At 43.8% G+C, this 17,684-nt stretch overlaps 1 protein-coding gene across 1 annotated transcript in view; it reads right to left on the bottom strand.

Moving 5' to 3' along the window:
- Positions 1–16,940, bottom strand: part of LOC126284542 (uncharacterized) — a 495,687-nt gene extending 478,747 nt beyond the window's left edge. The window contains exons 1-2 of the mRNA XM_049983544.1: positions 16,759–16,940; positions 16,373–16,568 (exon numbers count right to left, since the gene is read on the bottom strand). Of these exons, the coding sequence (XP_049839501.1) occupies positions 16,373–16,568; positions 16,759–16,940 (378 nt within the window). The remainder of the gene's footprint in view (positions 1–16,372; positions 16,569–16,758) is intronic.
- Between the last annotated feature and the right edge of the window lie 744 nt (positions 16,941–17,684).

The following is a 17,684-nucleotide window of genomic DNA, read 5'->3' as shown; positions in this document are numbered from 1 at the left end:
CTGCAAATGAAACCAGTTCACTATCAAGCTGTGACGCCAGACTATAAGAATCCGAAAAAATATTTTTTGCCGAATAGTTTCATCAAGAGCAAATGAGAGAGACTGATTGCAGAGAACATCCACGAATCCAAAACCAGACTTAATTTTTTTTATGCCAACAGTGAATGTTTTACTGAGCTACTAACTACAGAAGCGAATGTAGCTTTGCTTCGTGTGCGTAAAACGATGTTTTTTAGGCACATTGGATGACTTCAAATTTATGAAAACAACGTCTGCTCCAAGAGTCGCGCCGGTGCGCTACCGATGACTAGAAACAGACGTGGCGCGGACGAGGAAGCGACGCGTCTCCGCCACACCGCCTCTGGCACACTGCTTCATTAATATGGAGGGGACTTGAAACAACGACCCCTTCCCCTCCCCCATCCTCACCCGTCCAAACGTCCGTGCCACATCACTTTTGTGTGAAATGGCACTTATGGCAGTTATTTAGTGACATAATATAAACTGTTAGCCACTGCAAGGTAAGCAATAATATTTTCATCTCGTTCCGGTACGTAGCTAATCTATTTTGCACTGATTTCGAATAATACATATTCAAAGGTGTAAGTTTGTTTGGATCTGGATTCCTGCATTCACACAGTGTCCACCTGAAGAACCATCAGACTCAAGATTCATGATCACTTGGGACGAACTGATCCAAGTGAGCATCAGTGGCATCTTTTGACTCGCCGAAGATCAATCATTGATAACTAACGTCAGCATCTGTAAAAGTCCTGTTGCATCAATAAAGTGTTCAAATGTGTGTGAAGTCTTATGGGACTTAACTGCTAAGGTCATCAGTCCCTAAGCTTACACACTACGTAACCTAAATTATCCTAAGGGCAAACACACGCACTCGTGGCCGAGGGAGGACTCGAACCTCCGCTGGGACCAGCCGCACAGTCCATGACTGCAGCGCCTCAGCCGGCCGGAGTGGCCGAGCGGTTCTAGGCGCTACATTCTGGAACTGCGCAACCGCTACGGTTGCAGATTCGAATCCTGCTTCGGGCATGGATGTGTGTGATGTCCTTAGGTTAGTTAGATTCAAGTAGTTCTAAGTTCTAGGGGACTGATTTTTTTTGCAGCGCCTTAGACCGCTCCGCTAATCCCGCGCGGCCTCTTGCATCATTTTCGCGAAGCTGTTCTGCTGTAAAACATTATTCCCTTGTGTCTGGCATTGCAGTAAAATAAAAACCAGTGGCAAGCATTTCCGAAACGGCTAAATTTGTAAACTGTTCTCGTCCCGCTGTGGTTAAACTATACCGTGCATGGCAAATTGACGGTATCTAAAGTCGGCCCCGAGGCAACTGCGGTGCAGCACGGGCTATAAATGGCAGGAGTGCAGGGCGGTTGTGGAGATGTGTGCGGGCGATTAGACGTGCAGTTGTTTGGCAACTGACCACCCAGGTTAACCGAGCGGCTACCAACAGCGTCTCCTCGACGACTGTTCAGCGAACGTTGCTGCGTCTGGTCCTTTGCAGCAGGCGGCTGGTTCACGCACTGATGCTAACTGCTGTTCGCCGGACACGAAGGTTGGAATCCGCACACCAATAGCGCAACTGGACGCCCACTGAGCAGTGGTAAGTGGCCTCTTCAGGTCAACTGAGAGGTATGTTACATTGGACAGACGGCTGTTGTCACGTACAGCGTGAAACGTGTGAAAGCAAACACCCTGCAATAATCGTCGGTAGGGTCCAGGTCAGAAAATATAGTCTGCGGAATGTTTTCGTGGGTCTCCCTGGGTGGTTTCCTCATTGTTGAAGGCAAAATGGATCAGCACAGCAGCTATTCTGGGGGACCACGTCCACCCCCACATGCAGTTTGTTTTCTCACATAAAGATGGTATCTACCAGCAGGACAATGCAACCTCTCACACAACTCGCATTGTACGTACGTGGTTCGATGAGCACCAGTGTGAGTTTACCGTGCTCCCCTGGCCACCAAACTCTTCGGATTTGAACCTGATTGAGGGTCTGTTGGACCACCTCAATCGGGCTATACACGCTATGGAGAAATGTAGCGCAGCTGGTCACAGCACTGGAATTGGGGAGTCTCTACATCCCTGTCGGTACCTTCCACAACCTCACTGACTCTCTTGCTGCACGTCTTGCAGCAGTGTTGTTTGCGTACTGTGAGACCTTCGGTACACACACCATCAGATTATTTGACTTGTCGCTGTAGCGAAGTCGGCGAGTGTCAGCAATATGTCTCGTGGTCTTATCGTGGCGTGTTTATCTTCTGCCGTTAGGTCAGACGATAGAAATGCCACTCGCACGCTTACAGTAGCAGATTGATGGTGACCAACTTTAAACAGAACTTGATTAATTTTCACACACATTTATTAAAATAATAACAAGCATAAAAATTACTTAATTTGGTTCTGGATGCTATTTACAATTGACAATCTGAAGTTCCTTTGGTATTAGTACGTTAATCTTATTCTCACATATGTCTCTGATACTTGATAAAAGTGTCTATACATTTATCTTCATGGCTACGTACAGGAATACGGTAATCTTATTAAGCGCAGACTGAAACTTGACTATAGACTGGTACAGACAAATGTAGAACTAGTGCAGACTGGTACAGACTGGTGCAGACAAATGCAGACTGACTAATCAGAGGTCTGTACACTCGTTATAATACCTCGCGCGTTCATGTATTACTGCGAAAGTGTGATCCGCGAGGAGAAAAGGTTCTACGTTAGCAGCAATCTCATTGGCTGCGTTACATATTAATACGTTGATCGGCGGAAGCAGAATTTGGTCCGTCCCGACGGCAGCGCCATCTCGTAGTGCGGAGACGGACGAGCGCTGCGCCTGCGCTGTTGTGTTTAGCGGGGCGCGCTGTAGTGGGAAAGTTGTGTATGCGCTGACTACGCGGAACTATGTACACAACAAGCAGTCTGTCGTTAGTCAGTCTTTCGACAAGTGGTCACATTAACATAACTGGACAGTGTAAGATTAGTGCGAGATTCAACGACTCTTCACATTTACCGAGAGATAAACAAGGTGAAAATTTTAAGCTGACGAACCAGAATAACTCGAAAAATAAGCTTCACACGTAAAAATGTGTAGAATCCAAAGTTTATTATTTTCCAGGGGAACAACTGCTGATGCCTCCCCCCCCCCCCCCCCCCGAGATCCCTTGGGGGTGGGGCGGAAGTCAAGTTTAAAATTTAAAATGGGAACCCCCATTTTTTATTGCAGAATCAGATTCTACCTAAAAACTACGTTCATTTTGTCGTAAACATTTGTTTTTTTTCTGGGTAGTTGGCGCTGTAATTTAACAAAATCCATGTTCTAATTGTTGCGTGGAAAATAGTTAAGGATGAAAAAAAAATTATTTCGCTACTTCATATATTTTGATTCGCTACAACTAAAACTCTCCCCTCTCACCATAGGGTGGGGTTTCAGAGAGAGGAATTAGAGTTTAACAAAACTTATTCAAATCTGCGGAAAAAAATTAATATTTTGGTCAACATTTGTGAAACTCTAATTCCTCTCTCTCAAACCCCTCCCTATGGGGAGAGAGGGAGAGTTTTAGTTTTAGGGAATCAAAATTTACGAAGTAAATAATTATTTTTTATCTATACGTAACCATTTTCCACGCGAAAATGAGAACATGGATTCTCTTCAATTACAGCGCCAACTACCCAGAATCGTAACAAATGTTTAACACAAAAATTACGTAGTTTTTAATGAAGAATCTGATTCTGCAATAAAAAATGGGGGTTCCCATTTGAAATTTTAAACTTGACTCCCGCCCCACACCCAGGGGGCGGGTTAATTTTAGCACCAGCAGATAGGGGTAATGCAGGAGTGGGTTTAATAATGAATAAAAAAATAGGAGTGCGGGTAACCTACTACAAACAGCATAGTGAACGCATTATTGTGGTCAAGATAGACACAAACCCCACGCCTACTACAGTAGTACAAGTTTATATGCCAACTAGCTCTGCAGATGATGAAGAAATTGAGGAAATGTATGATGAGATAAAAGAAATTATTCAGGTAGTGAACGGAGACGAAAATTTAATAGTCATGGGTGACTGGAATTCGGCAGTAGGAAAAGGGAGAGAAGGCAACATAGTGGGTGAATATGATTTGGGGCTAAGAAATGAAAGAGGAAGCCGTCTGGTAGAATTTTGCGCAGAGCATAGCTTAGTCATAGCTAACACTTGGTTTAAGAATCATAAAAGAAGGTTGTATACATGGAAGAATTCTGGAGATACTAAAAGGTATCAGATAGATTATATAATGGTAAGACAGAGATTTAGGAACCAGGTTTTAAATTGTAGGACATTTCCTGGGGCAGATGTGGACTCTGACCACAATCTATTGGTTATGACCTGTAGATTAAAACTGAAGAAACTGCAAAAAGGTGGGAATTTAAGGAGACGGGATCTGGATAAGCTGAAAGAACCAGAGGTTGTACAGAGTTTCAAGGAGAGCATAAGGGAACAATTGACAGGAATGGAGGAAAGAAACACAGTAGAAGAAGAATGGGTAGCTCTGAGGGATGAAGTAGTGAAGGCAGCAGAAGACCAAGTAGGTATAAAGACGAGGACTGCTAGAAATCCTTAGGTAACAGAAGAAATATTGAATTTAACTGATGAAAGGAGGAAATATAAAAATGCAGTAAATGAAGCAGTCAAAAAGGAATACGAACGTCTCATAAATGAGATCGACAGGAAGTGCAAAATGGCCAAGCAGGGATGGCTAGAGGACAAATGTAAGGATGTAGAAGCTTATCTCACTAGGGGTAAAATAGATACTGCCTACAGGAAAGTTAAAGAGACCTTTGGAGAGAAGACAACCACTTGTATGAATATCAAGAACTCAGATGGCAACCCAGTTCTAAGCAAAGAAGGGAAGGCAGAAAGGTGGAAGGAGTATATAGAGCGTTTATACGAGGGCGATGTACTTGAGGACAATATTATGGAAATGGAAGAGGATGTAGATGAAGACGAAATGGGAGATAAGACTGCGTGAAGAGTTTGACAGAGCACTGAAAGACCTGAGTCGAAACAAGGCCCCGGGAGTAGACAACATTCCATTAGAACTACTGACGGCCTTAGGATAGCCAGTCATGACAATACTTTACCAGCTGGTGAGCAAGATGTATGAGATAGGCGAAGTACCCTCAGATTTCAAGAAGCATATAATAATTCCAATCCCAAAGAAAGCAGGTGCTGACAGATGTGAAAATTACCGAACAGCTGCAAAATACTAACGCGAATTCTTTGCAGACGAATGGAAAAACTGGTAGATGCGGACCCCGGGGAGGATCAGTTTGGATTCCGTAGAAATGTTGGAATCCGTGTGGCAATACTGACCTTACGACTTATTTTAGAAGAAAGATTAAGGAAAGGCAAACCTACGTTTCTAGCATTTGTAGACTTAGAGAAAGCTTTCGACAATATGACTGGAATACTCTGTTTCAAATTTTAAAGGTGGCAGGGGTAAAATACAGGGAGCGAAAGGCTATTTTCAATTTGTACAGAAACCAGTTGGCAGTTATAAGAGTCGAGGGACATGAAAGGGAAGCAGTGGCTGGGAAGGGAGTGAGACAGGGTTGTAGCCTCTCCCCGATGTTATTCGATCTGTATATTGAGCAAGCAGTACAGGAAACAAAAGAAAAATTCGGAGTAGGTATTAAAATTCATGGAGAAGAAGTAAAAACTTTGAGGTTCGCCGATAACATTGTAATTCTGTCAGAGACAGCAAAGGACCTGGAAGAGCAGATGAACGGAATGGACAGTGTCTTGAAAGGAGGATATAAGATGAACATCAACAAAAGCAAAACGAGGATAATGGAATGTAGTCAAATTAAATCGGGTGATACTGAGGGAATTAGCTTAGGAAATGAGACACTTAAAGTAGTAAAGGAGTTTTGTTATTTGGGGAGCAAAATAACTGATGATGGTCGAAGTAGAGAGGATATAAAATGTAGACTGGCAATGACAAGGAAAGCGTTTCTGAAGAAGAGAAATTTGTTAACATTGAATATAGATTTATGTATCAGGAAGTCGTTTTTGAAAGTATATGTATTGAGTGTAGCCTTGTATGGAAGTGAAACATGGACTATAACTAGTATGGACAAGAAGAGAATAGAAGCTTTCGAAATGTGGTGCTACAGAAGAATGCTGAAGATAAGGTGGATAGATCACGTAACTAATGAGGAGGTATTGAATAGGATTGGGGAGAAGAGAAGTTTGTGGCACAACTTGACTGGAAGAAGGGGTCAGTTGGTAGGACATGTCCTGAGGTATGAAGGGATCACAAATTTAGCATTGGAGGGCAGCGTGGAGGGTAAAAATCGTAGAGGGAGACCAAGAGAGGAATACACTAAGCAGATTCAGAAGGATGTCGCTTGCAGTAGGTACTGGGAGATGAAGAAGCTAGCACAGGACAGAGTAGCATGGAGGGCTGCATCAAACCACTCTCAGGACTGAAGACAACAACAGCAGATGTCCCCCTGGAAAATAATCAATTTTGGATACTACACATTTCTCATGTGAAGCTTATTTTTCGAGTTATTCTGGTTTGTCAACTTAAAATTAACACACCGTATATTAAAAAATAAAAAGTCCTTGCCTTCCCAGAGAACCCATCAGCATGGCGAACAATTACGGGAAGTTAAGATTTTCGTCATATCTCGGAGGAGATGCTCCAGCTCCACATCGCACGGTTTCATTCATTAAACCTTTGTTTGTGGCTGGATTGCGCTAACAGGGTGTTTCATCGAAGTGACTCTCGGAGGATAACACTGTGTGACTGAAGTAACACTTTACTGTGCAAAGCGACCTCATCGTACTCTCTCCACTGTGCATAATTCGAGACCTTAATATCGCTGTAAGTATTGTATGAGCCACGGCGCAATTCCGCGTAAACGCGCGCTCAGCACGTTTTGGTGTGTAGTGTATTGGTTTTCGACGTCGTATGGGCGGACGATTTACTCACAGTGCTACACCAAAAGTGTGGAAATTGCTGTGCAACGAGAGCAAACACCTTAAAATAATGGCAAAAAAAGTGGAACCGAGGCTAATGATACTCATTCCAATAATCTGCGTGAATAGCTGCTGTTCAAAGATGCGATAATCGAGCAGTTTCCCACCAAGCGCTCGTATTTTCCTCGCCGCCTTTAAAAAACGGTGAGCCCGTAGCAATGTTTGTTGTTGTTGTGGTTAGCGTGCAGAACTAAGGATAATGACAAAAAACCTCTAGGTAATAGAGAATAAATAAAATTTAACAAATTGGAGAGAATATTAGGCAAATTTTACCGTCACAATAATTTTTCGTTCATCTCGGCACTTAATTATACTATGCATATGCAGTTGGAGAATGTAATACTTCTGGCTTATTCAGCCATCATATTAGGCTCCAGGAAGCTATTCCCAGGGCAGTGGAGATTCAAGAAGCATAGAGATGACGCAATGTGGGATGAGGTACCGGTGACAGATTTGGTACCATTCCCGTGAGAAAGGCCGCCTGCATGATGCTGCTGCTGTGTGATTGACTGCTGTTTTCGACGGTAGGGCGCCAAAACGTTAAACTATATTTGCTATTACTAATTAAACCTGTCATCCAAATTTCTTCATTTTTTTAAATAAACGGCTCTCAACAGCCAGCTATCAATCAGTCATTTCAAAATTATTAAATTAAAATTATTAATAAAACAAAAGACTGAAGATATTACTGCCGATGCACTTCGGTGGCGTTCGGATCACGCCTTGCTGGCTTGGCGCGCGAAGTGTCTCGGGGAGTCCGGCTCTCCAGTTCTGACCGTTCCAGTAGACAGACATGTTGTCTGTTATAGCAGTATTTGTTTCATGCAGTTTTATTTACTACAGTTCCGACCGTCGCTAGGTACAGACATGTTGTCTGTAATAGTAGTATTTGATTCATATAATTTTATTCTCCAGTTCTTACGGTTCCAGCAGAAAGACATGTTGTCTGTGGCAGGATGTATTTCATGTTATTTTAGACAGATATAATCACTGTGGAAAGATATGTTCAATACGTTGTGATCAAGAATAGTTTCTCGTGTGTATATCAATAAAAACCCGAGTGGCATCCCAAATGAGTTATAATTTAGTCGTAGCAGCACTTCCTTGCGAAGTTAATGTCAGCCTCAAGAAAAAGAATCCACGACCTGCGTGCTTTCTACGCTAGGGACATCATCATCACGAAGACAGCAGGTTAGTGAAGTGTACAAGAACTTATGTATTCCACACAGGGCAGTGGAAACAACTAGGCACCTCACGTGTACTGCATGCACAGTACAAATGTGCTCAGTGACGCGTCATCTGCAGTAATGCAGAGGAGGTAAAGAAGGATTAAAGTATTAACACTACCTCACTTTTATTCCTTTTTTCTTGCCGTAAGTAGACAGTAATTTTACTGACAGTTTGGTTTTACATTAATTTACTTAAGAGCAGTGTTGACACACAAGTCGTGGTGCTCACTGCTGGCCGTCGTGATGCCATGAAGCGTTCATCCTGGACGGTTAGCAGCTTCTCTTAGAGCCTGCTGAAGAGGTATGCCAGAGATCACCTTGATTTGGTCAGTCCACTTGTTTGCTGCTCTTCTCCTCGGTCTGTTACCCTCGATCTTTCCTTCCGTAATTATTTTCTCTAGGTCTTACCCATTTTTTCTCACTATATTGCCAAGGAACTGGAGAATTTTTTGGTTGACACGAGGAGAAAGGCGCGTGGAGATAATGAGCTGCTTAATTATGCACACATTTGTTCTTCTGTCAGTCCATTTTATGCGCAGCGTCCTATGCCAACACCAAAGCTCAAATACATCGATACTCTGCTTGTCTCTGGCTTTAAGGGTCCATGTCTCATAATCAAAAAACAAGACGGGAAACACGAGTCTTTCAACAGACCGTACCTCTGTGGTGTTCGTTATTTTTTTGTTCTGCCAGATCCTGGTGAGCTGCTTCATAGCCACCCACTGTTGCCTAATCCGTCTTCTTATCTCATCTTCACAGCTTACTGTGTAAAAGATGGTTGATCCAAAATGGAAGAAAGAATGAACTACTTCCAGTTTCTTTACCCGACTGGTGAACTGAAACTGTACTCCTCGATCAGTTATTGTGAGTCTGGACTTGGTGAGATTGAGGTCCAATCCATAAGGGAGGCTAATGTCTTTTACCTTTGTTAACTGCTCAGCAAGTTCAACTTCGCTGCTGGTAAAAGCACGGTGTCAGCAGAAAATCGGAAGTTTTTCGTAGTTGTAACACCAGGTGAGGTGCCTTTAATCCAACCAACACAAAAGTGGTAACTGATCTTAAATTAAAAGAAAACAAACCATCGTTATCCAGTTCAGTCGCTGTTTTCGTTAAATTCTTATAGCGCGCGATTTTACAAAACTGTTGCCTCATGGCAAAGAGATATCAGTTCAGACTGTTCACTCAAAAGAGCAAATTTGTGTGTATTTATTTAATTAGACTTTCAGGGGTGAAAATAAACACCTTAAATCGACAAACACATATATAAAAAGGTTTTTACAAGGATAGGTGAAGCATACCTGTAAGACAATGCACAGTGAGACTTTAAAGAAGCAAGTCACTTTCTGAAAATTGTATTTTCTTTTTTAAGTTCGAAACAAGTAACAGTAGAATTTTTATTTATTTAAAGTCAAGCTGTCGCTGTTTGTAGCTTGCCAGTGAATATATTCTGTACTGCATACCAATCGTGGTTATCAAGAAGCGTCGTGTCTTAATAAAATACCGCCAAACTAAACCTAGCCATTTTCTGTTAACGCCACAGAACTCATCACAGGCTACACAGATCGCAAATAAATATTTTAAGGGATAGTGCTGCTTGAAATGAGAACCCGTAGGCGCATAGACTCAGTGAGGAAATATGTATTCGTACATAATTTTGTTACGAGATCCGTTTCAAATCTGAAAAAACACAAACACACACGCGCGCATACAAAGACGTGCGCACACACGAACATGCTCGCGCTTGTTGTTAACTGTAGTGTACAAGACTTTGAATATTGTATCGCTCCTTGCCCAGTGACAAAAGAATAAATTTTATTTTCACTTTTAACCTAACTTCTAAACATTTTACATTCTCTGCGCTAATATGGTGATCGCAAATAAGCGCTGTAAGCAAATTTCCTGTTATGATGTTTTCGCACAATAGCCAAAGAATTACACCTCTGTACCTCAGAGTATTCTACATTCGCATGTCTTGTGACAACACAGTTGCTACCTGTTGAGAAAATGTAACATGCTCTCCATCGAGACTAAGTGATAATCTGATTATCTTCTCATATTTTTCTTTATTTCTTTAAAAAAATGGTCCAAATGGCTATAAGCACTATGGGACTTAAGATCTGAGGTCATCAGTCCCCTAGACTAAGTCTAGGGGACTTCTTAAACCTAACTAAGCTAAGGACACCACACACATCCATGCCCGGGCAGGATTCGAACTTGCGACCGTAGCAGTCGCGCGGTTCTGAACTGACGCGCCTAGGACGGCTCGCCCACAGCGGCCGTCGCCTCCTCAATGACCATGCAGCAAACGTTGTTGCGTATTGTTCCACCGCAGCAGGTAAATGGTTCATGCTTCCATGCAGACGGCTGTTCATCTACGACGCAGGCTGGATTTTGCACATCAGTACCGCATCTCGACGTCCACTGAGTGGTGACAGGTGACGTTTTCAGACGAATCACAGATGGTCTCTGCCGCTCCACGGCCAAACGTAGGAGTAACCCGTTTCCCGAACCGGCATAAATATACCGAGTACGGTCCATGCTCTGTAAGGTAATTCACCAGTCTCCTACTTCATTTGCAGTACTTTGATTGCAAACGTTACCTAATGTATGGCAGCAATCGAAAGGTCCTCCTCCGAGATTCCTCTGCTTCCCAACACTCTTGCCCAAACTCTTCCCCCCGCTTCTTGAATGTTATCTTATCCCCAACTTGAACCCCCATAATTTCAGTGTCTCCTCGATTTTCCTCTTTTTGAACCAATACGGTGCACTTATTCTGTTAAGGAGACGGCAAAGCCACATTAGCACCGATGAAGCACCACTCGTAGACGTCCTACATGCCTCAGCGGTATGTATTCCGTTGCACTCTCCTCACAGCTATGTCAGGCTTAGCGTTCGTGAGCCTGTGCGCGCAGGCACCAGAACCGGAACCCACAATAGACGTCGGTATACTGTTTTGGTGTAGTTTAATTATGTTCAAAATGTTCAAATGTGTTTGAATTCCTAAGGGACCAAACTGCTAAAGTCATCGGTCCCTAGACTTATACACTACTTAAACGAACGTATGCCGAGAACAGCACACACACCCATGCGCGAGGGAGGACTCTAACCTCCGGCGGTACCAGCCGCACAATCCGTGACGTGGCGCCCCAGACCGCGCAGCTAATTAAGTCTGGAGGTAGACGAAAACTTGTAAGATGGCTATTTTTGATGATGCTATTGTATGTATTATATTGGTAGAGGAAAATGATACATTTGAAGTATTGTTGTCAGAGAAAGAGTTGTTAGGCAACAGTACATATGTCTGCGATGGCAGCACTGTGGAGTCGTAGAATCTTTGACAGTCCGTAGTGGATAGCTGCTGTGTGCAGCAGGCGAAATTTGTTCTGTGTACAGCTTTATCTATGAACGCACTTTTGGAACTGTGTGAGTTGCAGATTTATTAAGAGGAGGAATGATGATTCAGAATAATAGTTGGATAGTATACGAACATAAAAAAGTGTTTTGAAATGAAGAACACGGTATTATTTGATGAGGTAAAAGGTTTATTTTTATTTTTGTAGTTTTGTATTGTCAGTTGACTTAATTCTCATTACAGTCGAATTTTTGATAATTATTCTATTGATTGATCTTCTGAGTACCATGGGAGTTATTAGAGTAAATGAATTTTAATATTAGACTCTGTACTTGTTCTCTTTGATGAGTTCCTTCCTAACTGAAATTTCAGTATTTAAAGGTTGAGTCATGTGTGTTCATTGACATTCTGTGTCAAGATATCAGCCCAATTTCCCTGGACCAACTGTATTTAGTTTTTAGCAGTATTTTTTTAGCTTTTGCGGAGTCTTGCCATGTAGCTGTTTCTGCCAGTACTTCATCTTGCAGGTGAGATTCACAATACGTGATCCTTTCGTTTCCTTTGCACAATGTAGGTTCTGTCAGTTTCTTTATTTTACCATGGTCATATGTCAATCCAGATTTTTCGTGTGTTTCAGGTTATATTCTTATACAATTCGGCATTAAACTTCGTTTTTTTATTCAATTACGGTTTGCCGACAGCTCTGACCGAGCGGTTGTAGGCGCTTCAGTCCGGAACTGCGCTACCGCTAAGGTCCCAGATTCGAGTCCTGCCTCGGGCATGGATGTGCGTGATGTAGCTAGGTTTAAGTAGTTCTAAGTTCTAGGGGACTGGTGACCTCAGATGTTAAGTCCCATAGTGCTCACAGCCATTTGAACCAATTACTGTTTTTTACCAGTTCGTACTGACCAAGTGTACTGAGCGTGAAATTATTGGTTTACTTATTTATTTGCTTACGAATGAGATCGGATTCCACACACACAGCATTCTTTGACTCAGCAGCACATTCACGTTGTCTGTTCACATTCCCAGGTTTGTATTTGCGATAACACACGCACAAGTAAAGGTGAGTTACTTACAACATCTCATGTCCAGTACCAATCAGATTCTGTAATCCCTCCGCCCAAGCGTTGTGGAAATTGCGTACGAAGGCGTCAGCAGCTTTGACCGGACCGGAGCAGTTTGCGACTGCAGGACGCGGTGAACCCGGGCGCGGGTGGTGGAGGCGGAATGCCTGTCCGCCGGCGGCGCTCCCTTCTTATTTGTCGGCGAGGCGCTGCCGCTGTCGGGGAGGCGGCGCTTGTCGCCGCCACCTGAAGAGTGACGGAGCCAGATTCATTATCGCCGGCATCGGCGCCATAGCAGGGAAGGCTACGCCACAATGCGGCGCCAGCCTCGTGCGCCGACAATGGACGCCGGCGCCGCAATCACCGCCGGGAAAGGAAGGCGGGGGCGGCGGGCCGCGCTTTGTGGCCGGCCGGGGGCGGCGCGGCTGCTGCGTGCGGCGGCCCGATAGCGCGCGCACACACTCCGCCGGCGCTGATTAACTCCGGCGCCACGAGTGGCTGTGGGCTGTGGGCTGTGGGCCGTAGGCTGCTCTCGAGACGTAATCGACGGCGGCTGCTGCCCCCCGAGGCCCGCCCTCCTGCCTCTGCAGCCGAGGGAACGAAAACAGCGGACGGTCCTCCGCGCCCCTGCAGCAGACGCTTGCAGGCATCTCGCGTCTACTGCACAATTTCTGCTCGTCTCTGTCACAGACTGTCCACTCACTTGAAAAACTCCAGCAGCATCAGGTCCTCGTTTCCTTTGACTTGGAAGGACAGAATGTTATTATTGTTGTGTAAAGAATGGGATAGACGGAGGCAAAGGTGCGCACTTAGTACTTTCCTATTCCTCACTTCTGCTTTCCTAGTTCATGCTAATGAAAACTGTATGGGATCATGCTTTACACGATACATACACTGAAGAGCTAAAGAATCTTTTACGCCTGCCCAATATCGTGGAGAGCCCCCGCGAGCACGCCGGAGTGCCGCAACACGACGTGGCATGGACTAGACTAACGTCAAAAGAGGCGCTAAAGGGAAGTGACACCATGAATTCTGCAAGGCTATCCATAAATCCGTAAGAGTGCAAAAGGGTGGAGATCTCTTCTGAACTGCACGTTGCGAGGTATCATATATGTTCTCAACAATGTTCATGTCTGGGGAGTTTGGTGTTTAAACTCAGAAGAGTGTCCCATATCACTCCAACTGCGCGCGCCCCAAATCATTACAGAGCCTCCACCAGCTTGAACAGACCCCTGCTGGCATGTAGGGTCCATCGATTCATGAGGTAGTCTCCGTACCTGTGCTCGTCCATCCACTCATTACAATTTGAAACGAGGTTCGTCCGACCAGGCAACATGTTTCCAGTCATCAACAGTCCAATGTCGGTGTTGGCAGCCCAGGCGAGGCGTAAAGCTTCGTGTCGCGCAGTCACCAAGGATACGCGAGTGAGCCTTCGGCTCCGTAACCCCATGTCGGTGATGTTTCGTTGAATGACACTTGTTGATGGCCCAGCACTGAAATCTGCAGCAATTTGCGGAAGGGTTCCACTTCTGTCACGTTGAAAGATACTCTTCAGTCGTCATTGGTTCTGTTCTTGCAGGACCTTTCTCCGGCTGCAGCGATGTCGGAGATCTGATGTTTTACCGGATTCCTAATATTGATGGTACACTCGTGAAATGGTCGTACGGGAAAATCTCACTTCCTGGCTCTGTCCCATCGCTTGTAAACTCACTTAAATCTTGAAAACATGCCATTGTAGCAGCAATAACCGACTTAACAAATGCAGTAGACACCTGTTGTCTTATATAGGCGTTGCTGACCACAGCGCGATCTTCTGCCTGTTTACAGATCTCTCTATTTGAATACACATGCCTATACTAGTTTCCTTGGCGCTTCAGTATAAGTTCAAGCTGGTTTGTATGACGTGTTCAGGTTACAGAGCGAGGTGACAAAAGTAATGGGATACCTCTAATATCGTGTCGGACTTCCTTTTGCCCGGCGTAGTGGGGCAACGCGGCGTGGCAAGGACCCAACAAGTCGTTGCATGTCCTCTGCAGAGATATTGAGCCATGTAGCGGTCCATAATAGCAAAATTAGAGCCGGTGCAGGATTTTGTCCACGAACAGACCTCTTGATTTTATTCCATAAACCTCATTTATGTCGGACGGTCTGTTTAGCCAAATCATTCCGTGCAACTGTCCAGAATATTCTTCAAACTAATCGCGAACAATTGTGGCGCAGGGAGATGCCACATTGTCATCCATAAAAATTCCACCGTTCTATGAGAATATGAAGTCCATGAATGGCTGCAAGAGGCCTCAAAATTGCTGAACCCAACCCTTCCGGTCAATGATTGGTTATTTGATGTAGAGGACCCAGTCAATTCCATGTAAAACCCAATCCACACCTTTATGGAGCCACCAGCAGTTTGCACAGTGCATTGTTGACAACTTGGGTTCATGGCTTCGTGTCGTCTGCGCCATACTCGAACCCTACTATCAGCTCTTACCAACTGGAATCGGTACTCCTCTGACCAGGCGACGGTTATGCAGTCCTCTAGGATTAACCAACATGTCACGAGACCTCGGAGAGGAGATGCGGGCGATGTCGTGCTGTTAGCAAAGGCACTCTCGTCGGTCGTTTGGTGCTATAGCCCATTAACGCCAAATTTCTCCGCACTGCTCTAACAGATACATTCGTCGTGCGTCCACGTTGATTTCTGTGGTTATTTCATGCAGATTTGCTTGTTTGTTAGCACTGACAACTCTACGCAACGACGCTGTTCTCGGTTGTTATGCAAAGGCCGTCGACCTCTGCGTTGTTCGTGGTGAGAGGAATGCCTTCTCTGAATATTGAATTCCCTAACGATTTCCGAAATGGAATGTCCGTGCTGTTGCTCCCGCTACGATTTCACGTTCAGAATCTGTTAATTCCCGACGTGCGGTCATAATCCGTCGGAAGCCTTTTCACATGAATCACCTAAGTACAAATGACAGCTCCGCTATTGCTCTGCCCTTTCATACCTGTAAATGTGCATATAGCTATTCCATGATCTTCGTCACTTCAATGTATTTAACAAAATGTTAGAAACGAACAAACTGAATCTCTGCCCCAGACCTGGGGTAAGCATTATGGTGCAAAATTCCACACAGCAACAATTATTATAATTGAGGCGTTGAGATCAAAAAGGGGATATGTCACTTAACTGATGTTCTGAGATATAATGAAGAACTGTGTAATTCTAAATAACGTTACTCCCAAACCTTATAGTTAGTCCTACAGACTCGTGAGGAAGAATGCGATGTTATACCAACAATCTGTAATCTTAGGATGAAGACAACTAATAGAAAATGGTTACACAAAATGACTGACATATCCCAATTCGATTTAAACAACAGTCATTGTACTGAAATATTGACTTGGGACAGTGTCTCCACTTGGCGTTTTGATATGCCATGGAGTGCAATAAAAGCTTTCTTGCACGCCATAGTTTCCTTGAGGCCAACTTTAACCTGAAGATACAAGTGAATTAGTATCATAAAACAAAAATCTACATGATCTTAATACTGTACACTATTAAATACATGTCTTAACTATTTCGCCTTAAAGATTTTACAAACCGTGGATCAAAGATATTCATAATTCGGGAACGAAATGGTTAATAAAATAATATTACAGTTGTGATGCCAGTTACCTTATAGTAATAGTTTGCTGTCCTTCCACGATTGGTATTGGCATTTGGGCGTGGTCTCCTTGCTTCTGGAAAGAAGGGAAGAATGTGAGCACTCAAGTACACATCCTGTCCATCTTTGTTGGGCGTGTTGTTGAATTCTGTCCACAGTAGTCCCTTCTTAGCAAATGACAACTTCTCAAAACATTTACGCCGGCATCTGTGAACAGATATTAGCGTATACTCGGCGAATGACATATTTACAACTAAATTGTATGTTTAAACTTTGCGTCCATGAAAGGATTTTATATTCACATTTTAGTACAATGTTTCTACACAACTTGCCTCTGCTACAGAACATTACATTAAGTACAGAGAATTCGAACAATGAACATTGTATGACTATTTACCTGCAATCTGCACCTGTTTCCCTCCTAGGAACACTGATTCCTCTCCAGTTGGCACGCTCCAAACCCTTGACCCTCTTTTCTTTAATCACATTCCTCTTCCGGAATTCGGGGCGCCTTTTCTTCCTTCTAAATTCATATAAATCTTCTTCTGACTCGTCTAACACTTCCGTCACCGAAGCCATTTGGAAATCTCGCAGCTAATTACTGCAAACCGCTACAGTGCTGCCCTCATGCCTCACGTTCTTTCTTGCAATATAGGGTCTGTATGAGAAGTCCTCTTTCTGCAGGGAAAAATCACTGAACAAATCCAATTTTAGAACCAACAGTTGCGGAATCGTGTGAAAATACCAACTACAGTAATAACTCATATACCCCAAAAATGATGATCAGTTCCGTTTCTGATCTCAACGCCTCAATTATAACGGGATTAAGAAAAATGAGAGTATTTGTCAGTTACTGCCATTATTAGTAAATGGTTCAAATGGCTCTGAGAACTATGGGACTTAACAACTGATGTCATCAGTCCCCTAGAACTTAGAACTGCTTAAACCTAACTAACCTAAGGACATCACACACATCCATGCCCGAGGCATGGTAGAGCACTTGCCCGCGAAAGACAAAGGTCCCGAATTCGAGTCTCTGTGCGGCACACAGTTTTAATCTGCCAGGAAGTTTCAGACCGTAGAACAGATTTGCTACAGTGCTCCGTCAATTCAGTTTCCTCTGTTTCAGAAAATACTTCCTTGAAATGCCCCAAAGACGCCACTCCATAGCCTGCTTCAAGTGTTTTACTTAACGTGGCTTTATTACATCCTAGCCTTCTAGCTGCGTTTCTAATGGAAATCCATTTTCTATAGGTTTCTTAAACTCCTCCAACGTTTTATAAGAAAAAAGGCGTGGAGGACGTATTTCTCTTTTAGTTTTTG

Source organism: Schistocerca gregaria, chromosome 8 (assembly GCF_023897955.1).
Source record: "Schistocerca gregaria isolate iqSchGreg1 chromosome 8, iqSchGreg1.2, whole genome shotgun sequence".
NCBI lineage: Eukaryota > Metazoa > Arthropoda > Insecta > Orthoptera > Acrididae > Schistocerca > Schistocerca gregaria.
The sequence above is the reverse complement of the archived record's forward strand: the minus strand, read 5'-3'. Positions and strand labels throughout refer to the sequence as shown.